Below are 15,784 nucleotides of genomic sequence, written 5' to 3'. Positions count from 1 at the left end.
CTGAAATTCCCCAAATCCAGATAAAATTCAGGTGAAATTCCCCAAATCCAGATAAAATTCCCCAAATCCAGATAAAATTCCCCAAATCCAGATGAAATTCCCCAAATCCGGATAAAATTCCCCAAATCCAGGTGAAATTCCCCAAATCCAGATAAAATTCCCCAAATCCAGGTGAAATTCCCCTAATCCAGGTGAAATTCTCCAAATCCGGATGAAATTCCCCAAATCCGGATGAAATTCCCCAAATCCAGGTGAAATTCCCCAAATCCAGATAAAATTCCCCAAATCCGGATAAAATTCCCCAAATCTGGATAAAATTCCCCAAATCCAGATAAAATTCTCCAAATCCAGATAAAATTCTCCAAATCCAGATAAAATTCCCCAAATCCAGATAAAATTCCCCAAATCTGGATGAAATTCCCAAATCCAGATAAAATTCCCCAAATCCGGAAGAAATTCCCCAAATCCAGATAAAATTCCCCAAATCCAGGTGAAATTCCCCAAATCCAGGTGAAAATTCCCAAAATCCAGATAAAATTCCCCAAATCCGGGTTCCCTACCCTGCTCGCAGCTCTCCACGGTGCCGTACTGGGCCAGCAGCCCATCCAAAACCTGGGAAAAAAGGGAAAAAAAATGGGAAAAAAAAGGGAAAAAATGGGAAAATCCATGGCAGCTCACCCCGGGATATCCCCACCCACGCCTCGGGGTCATTAGGATCATTAATAATTCCATCAGGATCATTAAGAATTCCCAATTAATTACGGCCGGGGAGCCAGCGGGAGGGGAAAGCGGAGCCGGAATTCCCAGCGGGAAGCGCGGATCCGTTTGATTCCCCCGTACAATGGGAATGAAATCACAAATTAATTAACGGGAATTAATTAATGGGAATCGCGGGATCCTGGGGGGGGGGGTCGCTTTCCCGGCACGGCCTGGGGTAATTAATTAATGAAGAGCCAATTAATGGCGGGGAAATGCAGCTGTGGCGCTGCCCTCACCTCCCATCGCAGCTGCGGCGGAATGTTCCGGATCTGGATCTTGCGGCTCCTGCAGGGGCGGGAAAATAATCGGGATAATCGGGAAAATCGGGAAAATCAGGATAATTGGGATAATCGGGATAATCGGGATAATCGGGATTGGGGATGGGGCAGAGCCAGGGATTGGAGCCAGCCCTGGAATTCCAGGGGTTCCCTGGGAATTCTGGTGGATCCCAGCTCGTTGTGGGGCTGGAATTGCACCACAGATCCACCAGGAGCGGAATTCCAGAATTCCTCTGGGAGCAGAATTCCAGAATCCCACTGGGAGGGAAATCCTGGAATCCCTCCTGAAAAAAGAATTCCAGAATTCCCCCGGGAGTAAAATTCCAGAATCCCCCTGGAAGTAAAATTCCAGAATTCCTCTGGGATCAGAATTCCAGAATTCCTCAGGGATCAGAATTCCAGAATCCCAATGGAGGGAAATCCTGGAACCTGTCCTGAAGCAGAATTCCAGAATCCCTCTGGGAGCAGAATTCCAGAATCCCAATGGAGGGAATTTCTGGAATCTCTCCTGAAAAAATGTTCCAGAATTCCATAAGGCCCCCAGGAGCAGAATTCCAGAATCCCACCCTAAGCAGAATTCCAGAATTCCTCTGGCGGTGAAATTCCAGAATCTCTCCAGAAGCAGAATTCCAGAATTCTCCCAGGAAAAGAATTCCAGAATTCCTCTGGAAGGGAAACACCAAAATCCTTCAAGGAGTGAAATTCCAGGATCCCCCAAGTTGGGAAATTCCAGAATCCCTCTGGGATCAGAATTCCGGAATCCTGCTGGAATTAAAATTCCAGAATCCCGCTGGGAGCAGAATTCCAGAATCCTGCTGGAATTAAAATTCCAGAATTCCTCTGGGATCAGAATTCCAGAATCCTTCTCCCTCCCGGTTTAATCCCGAGGTTTCACAGGAAATTTCCTCCTCCCAGCACAGATCCCAAAACATTTCCCCCAGAATTCCTGGATTTCCCCCTCCACCCCAATCCATGGATAAATCCGAGATCAAAGCCGGAATATTCCGGATTTTGGGGAATTCCACCCATTTGGGAGCCGCTGGGAAAATCCCAAACCTCTCTCTGGGAAGGATCCCAAAATCCGGGAATTCCTGGCTAATTGAGCCCCATTGTCTGGGTGATTGACAGCTGTCAGTCACACCTCGCTCAGATTTACGATTCCTGGCTTTCCGCCCACCATGGGAAATTCCCTTCTTTACTCCCATTTTTATTCCCTTTTTATTCCCTTTTTATTCCCTTTTTATTCCCTTTTTATTCCTTTTTTATTCCCTTTTTATTCCTTCTTTATTCCCTTTTTATTCCCTTTTTCATTCCCTTCTTTATTCCCTTTTTATTCCCCTTTTCATTCCCTTTTTTATTCCCTTTTTATTCCCCTTTTCATTCCCTTTTTTATTCCCTTTTTCATTCCCTTCTTTATTCCTTTTTTATTCCATTTTTAATTTCCTTTTTATTCCCTTTTTATTCCCTTCTTATTCCCTTTTTCATTCCCTTTTCATTCCCTTCTTATTCCTCTTTTATTCCCTTTTAAATTCCCTTTTTATTCCCTTTTTTATTCCCTTTTTTCCCCATTCCCAGCCCCTGCACAGCCAGAACAATTCCATCCAAATTCCATCCAAATTCCATCCAAATCCCATCAAATCCATCGGGATTTTCCTGCTCGGGGACCCCAATCCCCTCCAGGGAATTTGGGGCTCCTTTGGTCAATTTTGGGGAGATTTTTATGGGAAGAGGATCCCAAAATTCCCCTGGGAAAGCAAAAAACACAAATCCCAGAAATTCCCGTCTCAATTTTCACCAAACTCCCCCCAAATTTCCCCTGGGGAGATCCAGGAATTCCAGGGAATATTTGGGATAGGGATGGACGGCCCTGGAAAAAAGGGAAAAATCCCAAATTCCAGCCCCTTTTCCCAACCTCTCTTCCCTCAAGCTGGGGATTATTTGGATTGGTTATTTGGGGTGGATTCATTAGGATTGATTAATTAGGATTGGTTAATTAGGACTGGTTAATTAGGATTGATTCATTAGGATGGGTTAATTAGGATTATTGAACAGGGAGCTCCCTGCACATCCAGGGCTGATCCCACAGCTCCGGAATTTTGTGGGAATTGAGGCAAAGCCGGCGAAATTCCAGGAAAAATCGCGGAATTGGGACGGAGAGCGGAAGAAGAACCTCATCCCCAAAAAATCCCAGAATTCCCAAAATCTGGGGGCTGGGAATTGGGAATAAAGGAAAATCGGGAATTCCGCTGGATCCCCTCGGCAGGGAGGGAGCAGGAGCCGGAATTTCCCTGTGGGACAGGCGGGTCCCAAATCCCAAATTCCCAAATTTCCTGGGATTCAGGGAATTCCACCAGTCTGGGATTTCTGAGAGCACTTGTGGGGCAGGCGGATCCCAAATCCCAAATTCCCAAATCCCCCAGGATTCCAGGGAATTCCGTCAGTCTGGGATTTCTGGGAGTGCTCAGAACCTGTGAGGACAGATGGATCCCAAATCCCAAATTCCTAAATTTCCTGGGATTCAGGGAATTCTGTCAGTTTGGGATTTTTGAGAGCACTTGTGGGGCAGGTGGGTCCCAAATCCCAAATTCCTAAATTTCCTGGGATTCAGGGAATTCCGTTGGTTTGGGATTTCTGGGAGCACTCGGATCCTGTGAGGACAGATGGATCCCAAATCCCAAATTCCAAATTCCAAATTCCTAAATCTCCTGGGATCCAGGGAATTCCGTGGGTTTGGGATTTCTGGGAGCGCCCAGGGGCACGGATGGGATCGAGGAGCTTTGATCCCGCTCCGGTCCCGAACTGTGGGTGGAAATCTGGGAATTGTTTTGGGATTGGGACACCAGGAATTCCCGATGGGAATGAGACACCAGGAATTCCCAATGGGAACAGGACATGAGGAATTCCTGACGGGAAAAGGACACCAGGAATTCCCTTTGGGAATGAGAGGCAAAGGATTCCTGATGGGAATAGGAAGAATTCCCTGTGGCAATGGGATAGGAGGAATTCCCAATGGGAATGAGACACCAGAAATTCCCAACGGGAACAGGACATGAAGAATTCCCAATGGGAATGGGGTGCCAGGAATTCCCTGTTGCCAACAGGAACGGGACACCAGGAATTCCCAATAGGAACAGGACATGAAGAATTCCTGACAGGAATAGGACACCAGAAATTCCCAGTGGGAATGGGACACAAAGAATTCCTGATGGAAAAGGGACACCAGGAATTCCCAGTTCCCGATGGGAACGGGATGTGAACAATTCCCAGTGGGAATGGGACACCAGGAATTCCCAATGGGAACAGGACATGAGGAATTCCCGATGGGAATGGGGCACCAGGAATTCCTGACAGGAATGGGAACAGAACATGAGGAATTCCCTGTGGGAATGGGATAGGAGGAATTCCCAATGGGAATGAGACACCAGGAATTCCCAACGGGAACAGGACATGAGGAATTCCTGATGGGAAAGGGACACCAGGAATTCCCTGTGGGAATGAGAGACAAAGGATTCCCAATGGGAATGGGATGGGAAGAATTCCCTGCAGGAATAGGACACCAGGAATTCCCAATGGGAATGAGACACCAGGAATTCCCAATGGGAATGGGACACAAAGAATTCTTGATGGGAATGGGACGTGAGGAATTCCCTGTGGGAATGAGAGGCAAAGGATTCCCAATGGGAATGGGATGTGAACAGTTCCTGATGGGAATGGGATATGAAGAATTCCCTGTTCCCAACAGGAACGGGACACCAGGAATTCCTGTCAGGAACGGGAACAGGACATGAGGAATTCCCTGTGGGAATGGGATAGGAGGAATTCCCAATGGGAATGAGACACCAGGAATTCCCTGTGGGAATGAGAGACAAGGAATTCCCAATGGGAATGGGGTGTGAAGAATTCCCTGTGGGAATGGGACACCAGGAATTCCTGACAGGAATGGGAACAGGACATGAGGAATTCCCTGTGGCAATGGGATAGGAGGAATTCCCAATGGGAATGAGACACCAGGAATTCCCAACGGGAACAGGATATGAAGAATTCCCGATGGGAATGAGACACCAGGAATTCCTGACAGGAGCACCAGGAATTTCCTTTGGGAATGGGACACAAAGAATTCTTGACGGGAATGGGACGTGAGGAATTCCCTGTGGGAATGAGAGGTAGAGAATTCCCAGTGGGAATGGGATGTGAACAATTCCCTCAGGGAATGGGGCACCAGGAATTCCCGATGGGAACAGGAATGGGAACAGGACATGAGGAATTCCCTGTGGGAATGGGAAAGAAATTCCCAATGGGAATGAGACACCAGAAATTCCCAATGGGAACAGGAATGAAGAATTCCCGACGGGAAAGGAATTCCCAATGGGAATGGGACACAAAGAATTCCCGATGGAAAAGGGACACCAGGAATTCCTGTCAGGAACGGGAACAGGACGTGAGGAATTCCCTGTGGGAATGGGATAGGAGGAATTCCCAATGGGAATGAGACACCAGAAATTCCCAATGGGAACAGGACATGAAGAATTCCCGACGGAAAAGGGACACCAGGAATTCCTGATGGGAATGGGAATGGGAATGGGACAGGAGGAATTCCCGATGGGAACAGGACATGAGGAATTCCTGACGGGAAAGGGATGTGAGGAATTCCCTGCGGGAATGAGACACCAGGAATTCCCTTTGGGAACGGGACACAAAGAATTCCTGACGTGAACAGGACGTGAGGAATTCCCTGTGGGAATGAGACACCAGGAATTCCCTGTGGGAATGAGAGACAAAGAATTCCCGATGGGAATGGGATGTGAACAATTCCTGACAGGAACAGGACACCAGGAATTCCCAATGGGAATGGGAATGGGACATGAGGAATTCCCTGTGGGAATGGGACACCAGGAATTCCCAATAGGAACAGGACATGAAGAATTCCTGATGGCAAATGGGACACCAGGAATTCCCAATGGGAATGGGACACAAAGAATTCCTGATGGAAAAGGGACACCAGGAATTCCCAGTTCCCGATGGGAACGGGATGTGAACAATTCCCAGTGGGAATGGGACACCAGGAATTCCCAATGGGAACAGGAATGAAGAATTCCCGATGGGAATGGGATGTGAAGAATTCCCGATGGAAAAGGGACACCAGGAATTCCTGTCAGGAACGGGAACAGGACATGAGGAATTCCCTGTGGGAATGGGAATGGGGCACCAGGAATTCCCAATGGGAACAGGAATGAAGAATTCCCAATGGGAATGGGATGTGAACAATTCCCAATGGGAATGGGATGTGAAGAATTCCCAATGGGAATGGGGGCACCAGGAATTCCCAATGGGAATGGGATGTGAAGAATTCCCAATGGGAATGGGGCACCAGGAATTCCCAATGGGAACGGGATGTGAAGAATTCCCAATGGGAATGGGACACAAAGAATTCCCGATGGAAAAGGGACACCAGGAATTCCTGTCAGGAACGGGAACAGGACATGAGGAATTCCCTGTGGGAATGGGATAGGAGGAATTCCCAATGGGAATGGGATGTGAAGAATTCCCAATGGGAATGGGGGCGCCAGGAATTCTCTGTTCCCACCAGGAACGGCTCTCCAGGAATTTCTCCCTTTCTCCATAAAAAGAATTCCTTGAAATCAGCAGAATCCCAAAAAAAAAAAAGGCAGAAAATTCCCAAATCCCGCCCGGATGGTGAAAAACCCCCCCCAAAAAATCAGGGAAAACCCAAAAAATCGGGAAAAACTAAAAAATAAAAAAAAAATTCAGGGAAAACCTAAAAAAAAAAAATCAGGGAAAACTCAAAAAATCGGGAAAAACTAAAAAAAAAAGAAAATCAGGGAAAACGCAAAAGAAATCGGGGAAAACCCAAAAAATCAGGGAAAACCCAAAAAATCTGGAAAACCTAAAAAAAAAAAAAATCAGGGAAAACCTAAAAAAAAAAAATCAGGGAAAACTCAAAAAATCAGGGAAAACTCAAAAGAAATCAGGGAAAACCCAAAAAATCAGGGAAAAACTAAAAAAAAAAAATCAGGGAAAACTCAAAAGAAATCGGGGAAAACCCAAAAAATCGGGGAAAACTAAAAAATAAAAAATCAGGGAAAACCTAAAAAAAAGAAATCAGGGAAAACCCAAAAAATTGGGAAAAACTAGAAAAAAAATCAGGGAAAACCTAAAAAAAAAATCAGGGAAAACCCAAAAAATCAGGGAAAACCCAAAAAATCAGGGAAAACTTAAAAAAGAAATCAGGGAAAACCTAAAAAAAAATCAGGGAAAACTCAAAAGAAATCGAGGAAAACCCAAAAAATTGGGAAAAACTTAAAAAAAAAAATCAGGGAAAACTCAAAAGAAATCAGGGAAAACTCAAAAAATCAGGGAAAACCCAAAAAATCAGGGAAAACCCAAAAAATCAGGGAAAACTTAAAAAAAAAAAAAAATCAGGGAAAACTCAAAAGAAATCGGGGAAAACCCAAAAAATCGGGAAAAACTAAAAAATAAAAGAAATCAGGGAAAACCTAAAAAAAAAAAAAATCATGGAAAACTCAAGAAAAGCCGGAAAAGGAGCAAAAATCCCTCATCCAATGGGAATTCTCCCCAAAATCCCTGGAAAAATCTCTGGGAATTGGGGCTGGAAGGGGCAGAAATTTCCTTTTTTTTGAGGAATTTTTCATTTAAATCCCAAAATTCCCGATTTTCAAAGCAGGAATTTCCTTTGGCTTCAAAATTTCCAATTTTCCCTGAAATTCCCTTTTTTTTTTGGGGAGGTTTTTCCGCAGGGAAAGAAGGAAATAAAGGAAATAAAGGAATTTTCCTCACTTTTGGCCATTCCCAAATTGAATTTTCTCCCCCTGGAATTTGCCGGAATTCCCAAAGTTTCCAACCTCAGGGGTGAAATTTAGGGAAAAATCATCTGGAATTTGTTGAATTTTTTGCTTTTTTGGGCTAAAAATCCACAAATCCCTCAGAATTCCTGAAGTTTTTGGTTCCCAGAAGAGAAAATCTGGGAGCAGCTGGAAATTGGGAGCTCAAAGGAATGAAAGAAATTTAAATTTTTAATTTTTTCCCATTTTTTTGCTCCTCAAAATTTCAATTTTCTGGATTTTTTTGTTGTTATTTTTTTAAATAAAACTCCCAACCCAGCCTTGTTTGAAGGGAAATATCAAAGTTTTTAAATTGGATTAAAAGCAGAATTTTAGCCCCAAAATCCACCTGGATTTTTATTTCCCATGGAAAAGAATTTTCCAATTTTTTGGGTTCATTTTTGGTCCCATTTCCAGCAAATCCAACCCCAAAAAGGGACAAAAAAAAGCAAATTTTGGGGTGAAAAGTGACAAAAAAAGGAATTTCAACGTGGATTTGGATATTTTTCGTTGGGAACAATTAATTCCAGGATTTTCCATGTGGAAAATGAGGATTTTTCCTGATGGGAATCCCCAGATTTGAAGGAAAATCCAAAGGAATTTTAGGATTTTTCCAGCATTTATCTTCCCTGAACTGAATCTTTATGCCACTAAAATAATTAAAAATATTAATTTTTTATATTTTAATTAAAATTAATTTTTTTATATTTTAATTAAAATTAATTTTTTTATATTTTTAATTAAAATTAACGTCATAAGCACAACCCCAGGAGGAGCTGGGGGTGAAAATCCCATTTAATTCCCATTTTTGGGTTAAAATCCATCCCAAATCCACTCCCCAACCCCCAAAAAATTGAATTTTAAATTTTTATTCCCGTAAAAAATAATTTCATTTTAAATGAAATTTAAAATTTTCCCTGGTGCCTCCAACAAGGAGAATTTTGGGCTTGGAAATTTCGAGTTTCTCCCCAATTTTCCCATCAACAAAATCCAAGGAAAAACGACTCCCAAAACCCAAAAATCGCTCAAAACGACCCCAAATTAACCCAAAAATCTCATTTTTGTTCATTAAATCCCGTTTTTAAACAACATTTCTTCACCATTTAAGACTTTTGCAGAATTCTGCTGCAAATAATTCCACAAATAATGAAAATAATTGGGAGAATCGCAGGAATTAATCCCAAATAAATCAATTTATTCCTCTTGGAGCCACACACCCCAAATCCCTTTTTTGGTGCTGTTTTCACCCATTTTAGGGTTTTTTAATTATTTTTTAATAATTTTTAAATTATTTTTAATTATTATATTTTAATAATTTTTTATTTATTATATTTTTATTATTTTTTTAATTATTATATTTTAATAATTTTTTAATTATTTTTTAATTATTTTTGTTTAAGAGAGGTTTGAAAAATTTGGGATAAACCAAGAGGAAAGAATTCCTTGGGGTTTTTTAAGGCATTAATGAATTAAAACCACGCAAATTAAATTTTTTACAACATTATTTCCACTTGAACTTAAATTTAAAAAATAATTTGGTTTTTTTTTGGTGTTATTTTTTTTTAAAAATAAATTAAGTGGGAAGGGCAAACCCCGCTCCTGACTCGTTTTCCCACATTTTTAAAGGGATCAAAAAAGAGGGGAAAAAAAAAAACCAAAAAAATTCCCGAAATTCTCCCCTCTTTAACCCTTTCCTGCTCGCTGCCCTCCAAAATGGGGATTCAAAAAAACCCCAAAAAATTAAAAAAAAAAATCCCAAAAAATTAAAAAAAAAATCCCAAAAAATTAAAAAAAAATCCCAAAAAATTAAAAAAAAATCCCAAAAAATTAAAAAAAAAAGATCCCAAAAAATTAAAAAAAAATCCCCAAAAATTTAAAAAAAAATCCCAAAAAATTAAAAAAAATTCCAAAAAATTAAAAAAAAAAACCCAAAAAATTAAAAAAAAATCCCAAAAAATTAAAAAAAAATCCCGAAAAATTAAAAAAAAAATCCCAAAAAATTTTGTTTTTAAGGCAGAGCCTCCCCACTTTTCCCTGGGATTGGAGGAGCCCAAAATCCCAAAAATTCCCCCCAAAAAATCCATTTACACCTCCCCAAATTAAGGGGAAATGCCCCAAAATCGCTTTTTCCACACCCCAAAATCATCAAATCCCTCCCCAGAGTGTCCGGGATGTTCCCAAATTTTCCCAAATTTTCCCAAATTTTCCCAAAATCCCCCAAAATCTCCCAGGAGGCCAAAGAGGGAAAAGCGACGCTGGCCCTTTAAGAGCAGCCCCGGAGTGGGGGGGGCGCGGATTTTAACCCCAAAAAATCCCAAAAAAACCCCAAAAAAAACCCAAAAATTGAATTTTCCAACCCAATCCCAGCAGTTTTAGGGACACTCAGAGGGAAAACGAACCCAAATCCCAAAATATTTTAAAGGGTTTTTTTTTTCCTTTTTTCCCAGCAATTTAAATCCCAGGTCCCAAAGGAATATTCTCATTTTTAGGGAATTATTTTTGGGGCAAAAAAAGGGGGAAATTTGCTCCTCCCACCCCAAATCATTCATTTTGCAGAGTAATGGAAGGGAATAAGATTTTTCCAGGTTTTTTAAGGGATTTTTTGAAACTTTTCATGGAATTCCATCCCAATATTCCGCCACAGCAACAAAAACCAGCAGGGAGGGAGGAGGAAAAAAATTAATAAAAATTATAATTATTGCCCTAAAATCCGGGAATTCGGGCTGGGAAAACGGGGCTGGATTTGGGATCGCCCTTTTTGGGGTCAGCCCCCTCCCAAGTTTTGGGAATTTGGGGAATTTTGGGAATTTTGAGGTCAAAGGGGGAGATCCCAAAACGGGTCGGGAAAAGGATTTGGGGAAATTTGGGTTGGGATTTTGGGATTTTGGGGAGTTTGGGGTTCGGATTTTGGAGAGTTTGGGATTGGGAATTTGGGGCCGGGATTTTGGGAATTTGGGGCCAGGATTTGGGGAAGTTTTGGGATGGGATTTGGGGAATTTAGGGGCAGGATTTAGGGTTGGGATTTTGGGAAGTTTGGGATGGGATTTTGGGAATTTGGGGATGGGATTTTGGGAAGTTTGGGATGGGATTTGGGGAAGTTTTGGGATGGGATTTTGGGAATTTAGGGGCGGGATTTGGGGTTGGGATTTTGGGAATTTGGGGTCGGGATTTTGGGTAATTTCAGGATGGGATTTGGGGAGTTTTGGATTGGGATTTTGGGATTTTGGGGCCCGGATTTGGGGGAGTTTTGGGATGGAATTTTGGGATTTTGGGGCCGGGATTTGGGGAAGGTTTGGGATGGGATTTTGGGATTTTGGGGCCGGGATTTGGGGGAGTTTTGGGCTGGAATTCTGGAATTTTGGGCTCGGGATTTTGGGACGTTTTGGGATGGGATTTTGGGAATTTGGGGCCGGATTTGGGGAAGTTTTGGGATGGGATTTGGGGACGTTTTGGGATGGGAATTTGAGAATTGGGGGCCGGGATTTGGGGAAGTTTTGGGATGGAATTCTGGGATTTTGGGCTCGGGATTTTGGGACGTTTTGGGATCGGATTTTGGGAATTCGGGGCCGGGATTTGGGGAAGTTTTGGGCCGGAATTTTGGGAATTTGGGGGCCGGCAAGAGCCGGCGTCGCTCCCTCCCCTCCTCTCTCCCCTTTGGAAAAGGCGCCTCCGTCACGTGGCGATGGATTCGGGTCCAACGTGGAATCCTTGGGATCGGGAATTCCGGGAATTCCGGGAATTCCGCCACTTTGGGGGGGGCCCGAAAACCGCAGGGGGAAACAAAAATGGGGAAATTCCGGGAAAAAAGCCCCAAAAGCGGGGCGGGATTTGCGGGATTTGCCGGGAATCGGAGCAGGAATTCGCGGAGCGCTCCCGGCTCCAGCCGGGAACAACAAAGGCCGGGGAAGATGGAGAGGGATGGGATGGGCTGGGCGGGAGAGGCAGAGCCTGGCAAACCCCAAAAACGCCGCTTTTCACCCCAAAAACCCCGAAATTCACCCAGGATTCCCCCCCGCTTTCCCTCAGCAGCCGCCTGTTCATTTTGTTCTTTTTACCCCAGCAAAAATCACTTTTTTAAATCAGATTTTTTAAAAAAATATGAATTTTTTTCGATTTTTTTTTTAAATTTTCCTTCTCCCAAAACAAAGGGTTTTGCCTCATTTCCCAGCCCGGGCGCCAAAAGGAGCCGGGAAATTCTTCCACAAGTTTGGGAATCCCAGCCCAAATCCATCCATCACCTCGGGAGCGCGCGGAGAATTCCTTATTTCACCTTTTTTCCCCCTTTTATTTTAATGAAAAACTCGCGGATCGAGTTTTCTTGGGGAAAAAAAAATCAATTAATTCATGAAATGTTTAATTTTTGGGCAAATCCCAGCCCAAAACCTCCGACACTTCTTCATTTTTCACATTTTTAGGTGGGAAATTTTTTGGTTTTTTCCTCTCTTATTTCTGCCCCCATCACAAATTAATAATTCCGATGATAACGATTTAAAAAATCAATTAAAAATCAATTAAAACTCCACTTTTACCTTTGCTTTTTGGGCACCGAGTGCTCGATCTCCAGCTGCTTCCCATGGAGCTCCACTTTCCCTAAAAAACAAAACCCGGCTTGGAAAATCTGGGAAAACTCAGAAAAAAGGGGGAATTTTCACAAATTGGGAATTTATCCCGAATTCCATCCAAATCCAAAAATCACGAGTGGGTTTTTATGGAAGGCGAGGTTCCGGGGGGGAGTGGCGCCTCTGGGATTGTTCCTTGGGAATATTTCAGAGATGAGATTTTTGGGTTTTTTGGGGTTTTTTTTGGAGATTTTTTCCCCCCGTTTTTCTTTCAGCCCTCCAGGAAAAGTGCAAAAGGAGAATTCCCTCGCTTTTTCCCGAATTCGGGATTGCACCGGATGGATTTCTGCCGGAAAACGGAGCGGGATTCCCTCACTGCACGATTTATAATTTTATTTATTTTCAGCGGAGAAAAATCAAAATCAGACTGGGGGAAGAACCCGGGCGGATGGAGATGGAGAGGAGGGGAAAAAAAATAAATTTAAAAAGGCTCCAAATTCCCGATTTGCTCCCAAATTTTCCTCTTCCAGAGCTTTTCCCAGCATGGCGACCTCGCCCCCAGACGGGCAAAGTCCGCGGGACCGGGAGCGGCTCTGGGGGGACCCTCGGGTGGGTTTGGGGACCCCCAAAAAGAGGAGGGGGCGGCTTGGGGGGACCCCCGAAGGGGCGGGTTTGGGGTCGCGCCGTGGGACAAAAATCGACGGGAGGGGTTTGGGGTCGGGATTGGGGGGTCCGGAGGGTTTGGGGGGTCCGGAGGGGTTTGGGGGAACAGGAGGGCGAAGGGGTCGGGAGGGATTTTGGGGTCGGGATTTGGGGGATCGGGATTTGGGGGGGATTTGGGGAGCCAGGAGGGATTTTGGGGCTCGGGATTTGGGGATTCGGGAAGAATTTTGGGGTCTGAAGGGGTCGGGAGGGATTTTGGGGTCGGGAGGGATCGAGGGGTCGGGGTTTGGGCGAACGGGATTTGGGGGGGATTTGGGGAGCCAGGAGGGATTTGGGGGGTCCCGAGGGTTTGGGGGTTCCGGGGGACAGGAGGGCGAAGGTGTCGGGAGGGATTTTGGGGCTCGGGATTTGGGGTTTCGGGAGGGATTTTGGGGTCGGGAGGGATTTTGGGGTCGGGATTTGGGGGATCGGGATTTGGGGAGCCAGGAGGGATTTGGGGGGTCGGGATTGAGGGGCTGGGAGGGATCGGGAGGGTCGGGATTTTGGGGGGATCGAGGGGCTCGGAGGGGATGGAGGGGTTGGGATTTGGGGGTTTGGGGATTTGAGATTTGGGGGTTTGGGTGTGGGAGAGTTTGGGGGTTTGGGGGTTTGGGATTTCGGGGTTTGGGATTTGGAAATTTGAGGGTTTGGAAATTTGAGGGTTTCGGGGTTTGGGATTTGGGGATTCGGGGGTTTGGGGATTTGGGATTTGGGGGTTTGGAGGTTGGAGGATTTGAGAGATTGGGATTTGGGAGTTTGGAGGTTTGAGGGTTTCGGGGTTTGGAGATTCGGGAGTTTGGGGGTTTGGAGATTGGGGATTTGAGGATTCGGGGGTTTGGGGGTTGGGGGATTTGAGAGTTTGGGATTTGGGGGTTTGGGGGTTTGGGAGTTTGGGATTTGGGGATTCGGGGGTTTGAGGATTTGGGGGTTTGGGATTTGGAGGTTTGGAGGTTGGGGGATTTGAGAGTTTGGGAATTTGGGATTTGGAGGTTTGGAGGTTGGGGGATTTGAGAGTTTGGGAATTTGAAGGTTTCGGGGTTTGGAGGTTTGAGATTTGGGGTTTTGGGGGTTTGGGATTTGGGGATTCGGGGGTTCGGAGGTTTGGGATTCGGAGGCTTTGGGGGTTTGGGGTTTGGGGGTTCGGGGATTCAGGATTTGGGGTTGGGGGATTCAGGATTTGGGGTTTTGGGAAGGGCTCGGGCTGCCTGGGCGCCTCACCCGAGAAAGTTTCGATGGCTTTCATGGCCCACTGCTCGTCGGGGCAGTCCACAAAGGCATAGCCGGACTTGACGAGGAACGGGCCGCTGAAGGAGATCTGGTGCTCGGCGAACACTTTCTCCAGCTCGGCCGCGGTGACGCCCTCGGGCAGGTTCCCGATGTACAGCTTGTTCATGGCTCCGGGGCTCCCGGGGGTCCCGGGGGGCTCGGGGGGCTCCGGGCGCGGGGCGGCGGCTCCGCTGCGCCCCCCGAGCTGCGCCCCGGCTTTTTCCCCGCTGGTTTGGTTTTTTTTTGCCTTTTTGTTGATTTTTTTTTTTTAGGGGTTTTTCTTTCCCCCCCTTGTGCCGAGCGGATCTCGGTGCCGTTGGGGAGGGGGCGGCGGCCGCTGGAGGAGGAGGAGGAGGAGGAGGAGGAAGGAGAGGAGGGGAGGGGGCGGCCCCGCGGGCAGGGCGGCGGCGGCGGCTCCGGTGGCTGCGGGGCCCCCGAGCGGCCCCGGAGCGGCCCCGGAGCGGCCCCGGAGCGGCGCCGGGCACCGGGCACGGGCGGGGGGCGCGGACCGGGGGTCGCGGGGGTCGCGGGGGTCGCGGGGCCGTGGAAATGTTTGCGGGGGGAAGGAGCCACGTGGTGGTGCGGGAGCGAGTGGGGGGGAGGGGCTGGGCCGGGGGGAGGGGGCGGCCGAGGCTCTCGGCTCCTTCATTTATTTATTTATTTGCTCATTTATTTATTTATTCACTTTTTTATTTATTTGTCCCAATCCTGGTCGTTTCCTCGGGACGGGGGTCGCGTCCTTCCCCCCCCATCCCCATCCATGGGGGTCTCGCTCCCATCTGCTGCCCCCCCCCCCCCCCCACCATCACCATCCCCGCCCCCACCCCGCGCCCCTCCCCCCCCCCACGCCCCCTCCCCTCCCCCCCCCCACGCCCCCTCCCCTCCCCCCCCCAGCCTCAATGGGATTTTCTGGGTGTAACAAACTCCAAGGGCATCAAAGGGGCCGGGAGGGCTCTGGCGCCAGCGCGGCCGCGCCCCCTCCCCACCCCCCCCGCCCACCCCCCACCCCCGGGGCTGCCGCGACCCCCGGGCGGGCACAAAGCGACCCCCGAGCCCCGCCCGCGCCTCCCCCGCTGCCTTTTCGGGAGAGTTTTTATTTTTAGGTCGGAGCTGGGTTGGAAATAGCAGCGAGCCCACCCCGAGCCCACCCCGAGCCCACCCCCCGAACAGAACAGACACCCCCGGGCTGCGCGGCTGGGCTGGGGGCTCCGGGGGCACCGCGGCTGGGCCGGGGGGGCATTCGGGAGCTGGGCTGGGGGCTCCGAGGGCTCCGGGACACCGGGGTTGGGTCGGGGGTTCGGGGGATTTCGGGGGTTCTGGGACACCGGAATTGGGTTGGGGTCTCAGGGTGCTCCAGGTC

At 46.8% G+C, this 15,784-nt stretch overlaps 1 protein-coding gene across 1 annotated transcript in view; it reads right to left on the bottom strand.

The window, feature by feature from the left end:
* The window catches only part of IGF2BP1 (insulin like growth factor 2 mRNA binding protein 1), a 31,858-nt gene extending 17,029 nt beyond the window's left edge, over positions 1-14,829 (bottom strand). The window contains exons 1-4 of the mRNA XM_074557882.1: positions 14,377-14,829; positions 12,427-12,487; positions 996-1,044; positions 561-612 (exon numbers count right to left, since the gene is read on the bottom strand). Coding sequence (XP_074413983.1) covers positions 561-612; positions 996-1,044; positions 12,427-12,487; positions 14,377-14,551 — 337 coding nt within the window. The 5' untranslated portion in view covers positions 14,552-14,829. The remainder of the gene's footprint in view (positions 1-560; positions 613-995; positions 1,045-12,426; positions 12,488-14,376) is intronic.
* Positions 14,830-15,784: the final 955 nt, after the last annotated feature.

This window comes from Zonotrichia albicollis, chromosome 23 (genome assembly GCF_047830755.1).
Source record: "Zonotrichia albicollis isolate bZonAlb1 chromosome 23, bZonAlb1.hap1, whole genome shotgun sequence".
Lineage (NCBI taxonomy): Eukaryota > Metazoa > Chordata > Aves > Passeriformes > Passerellidae > Zonotrichia > Zonotrichia albicollis.
This window is presented reverse-complemented; position numbering and strand designations above follow the sequence as displayed.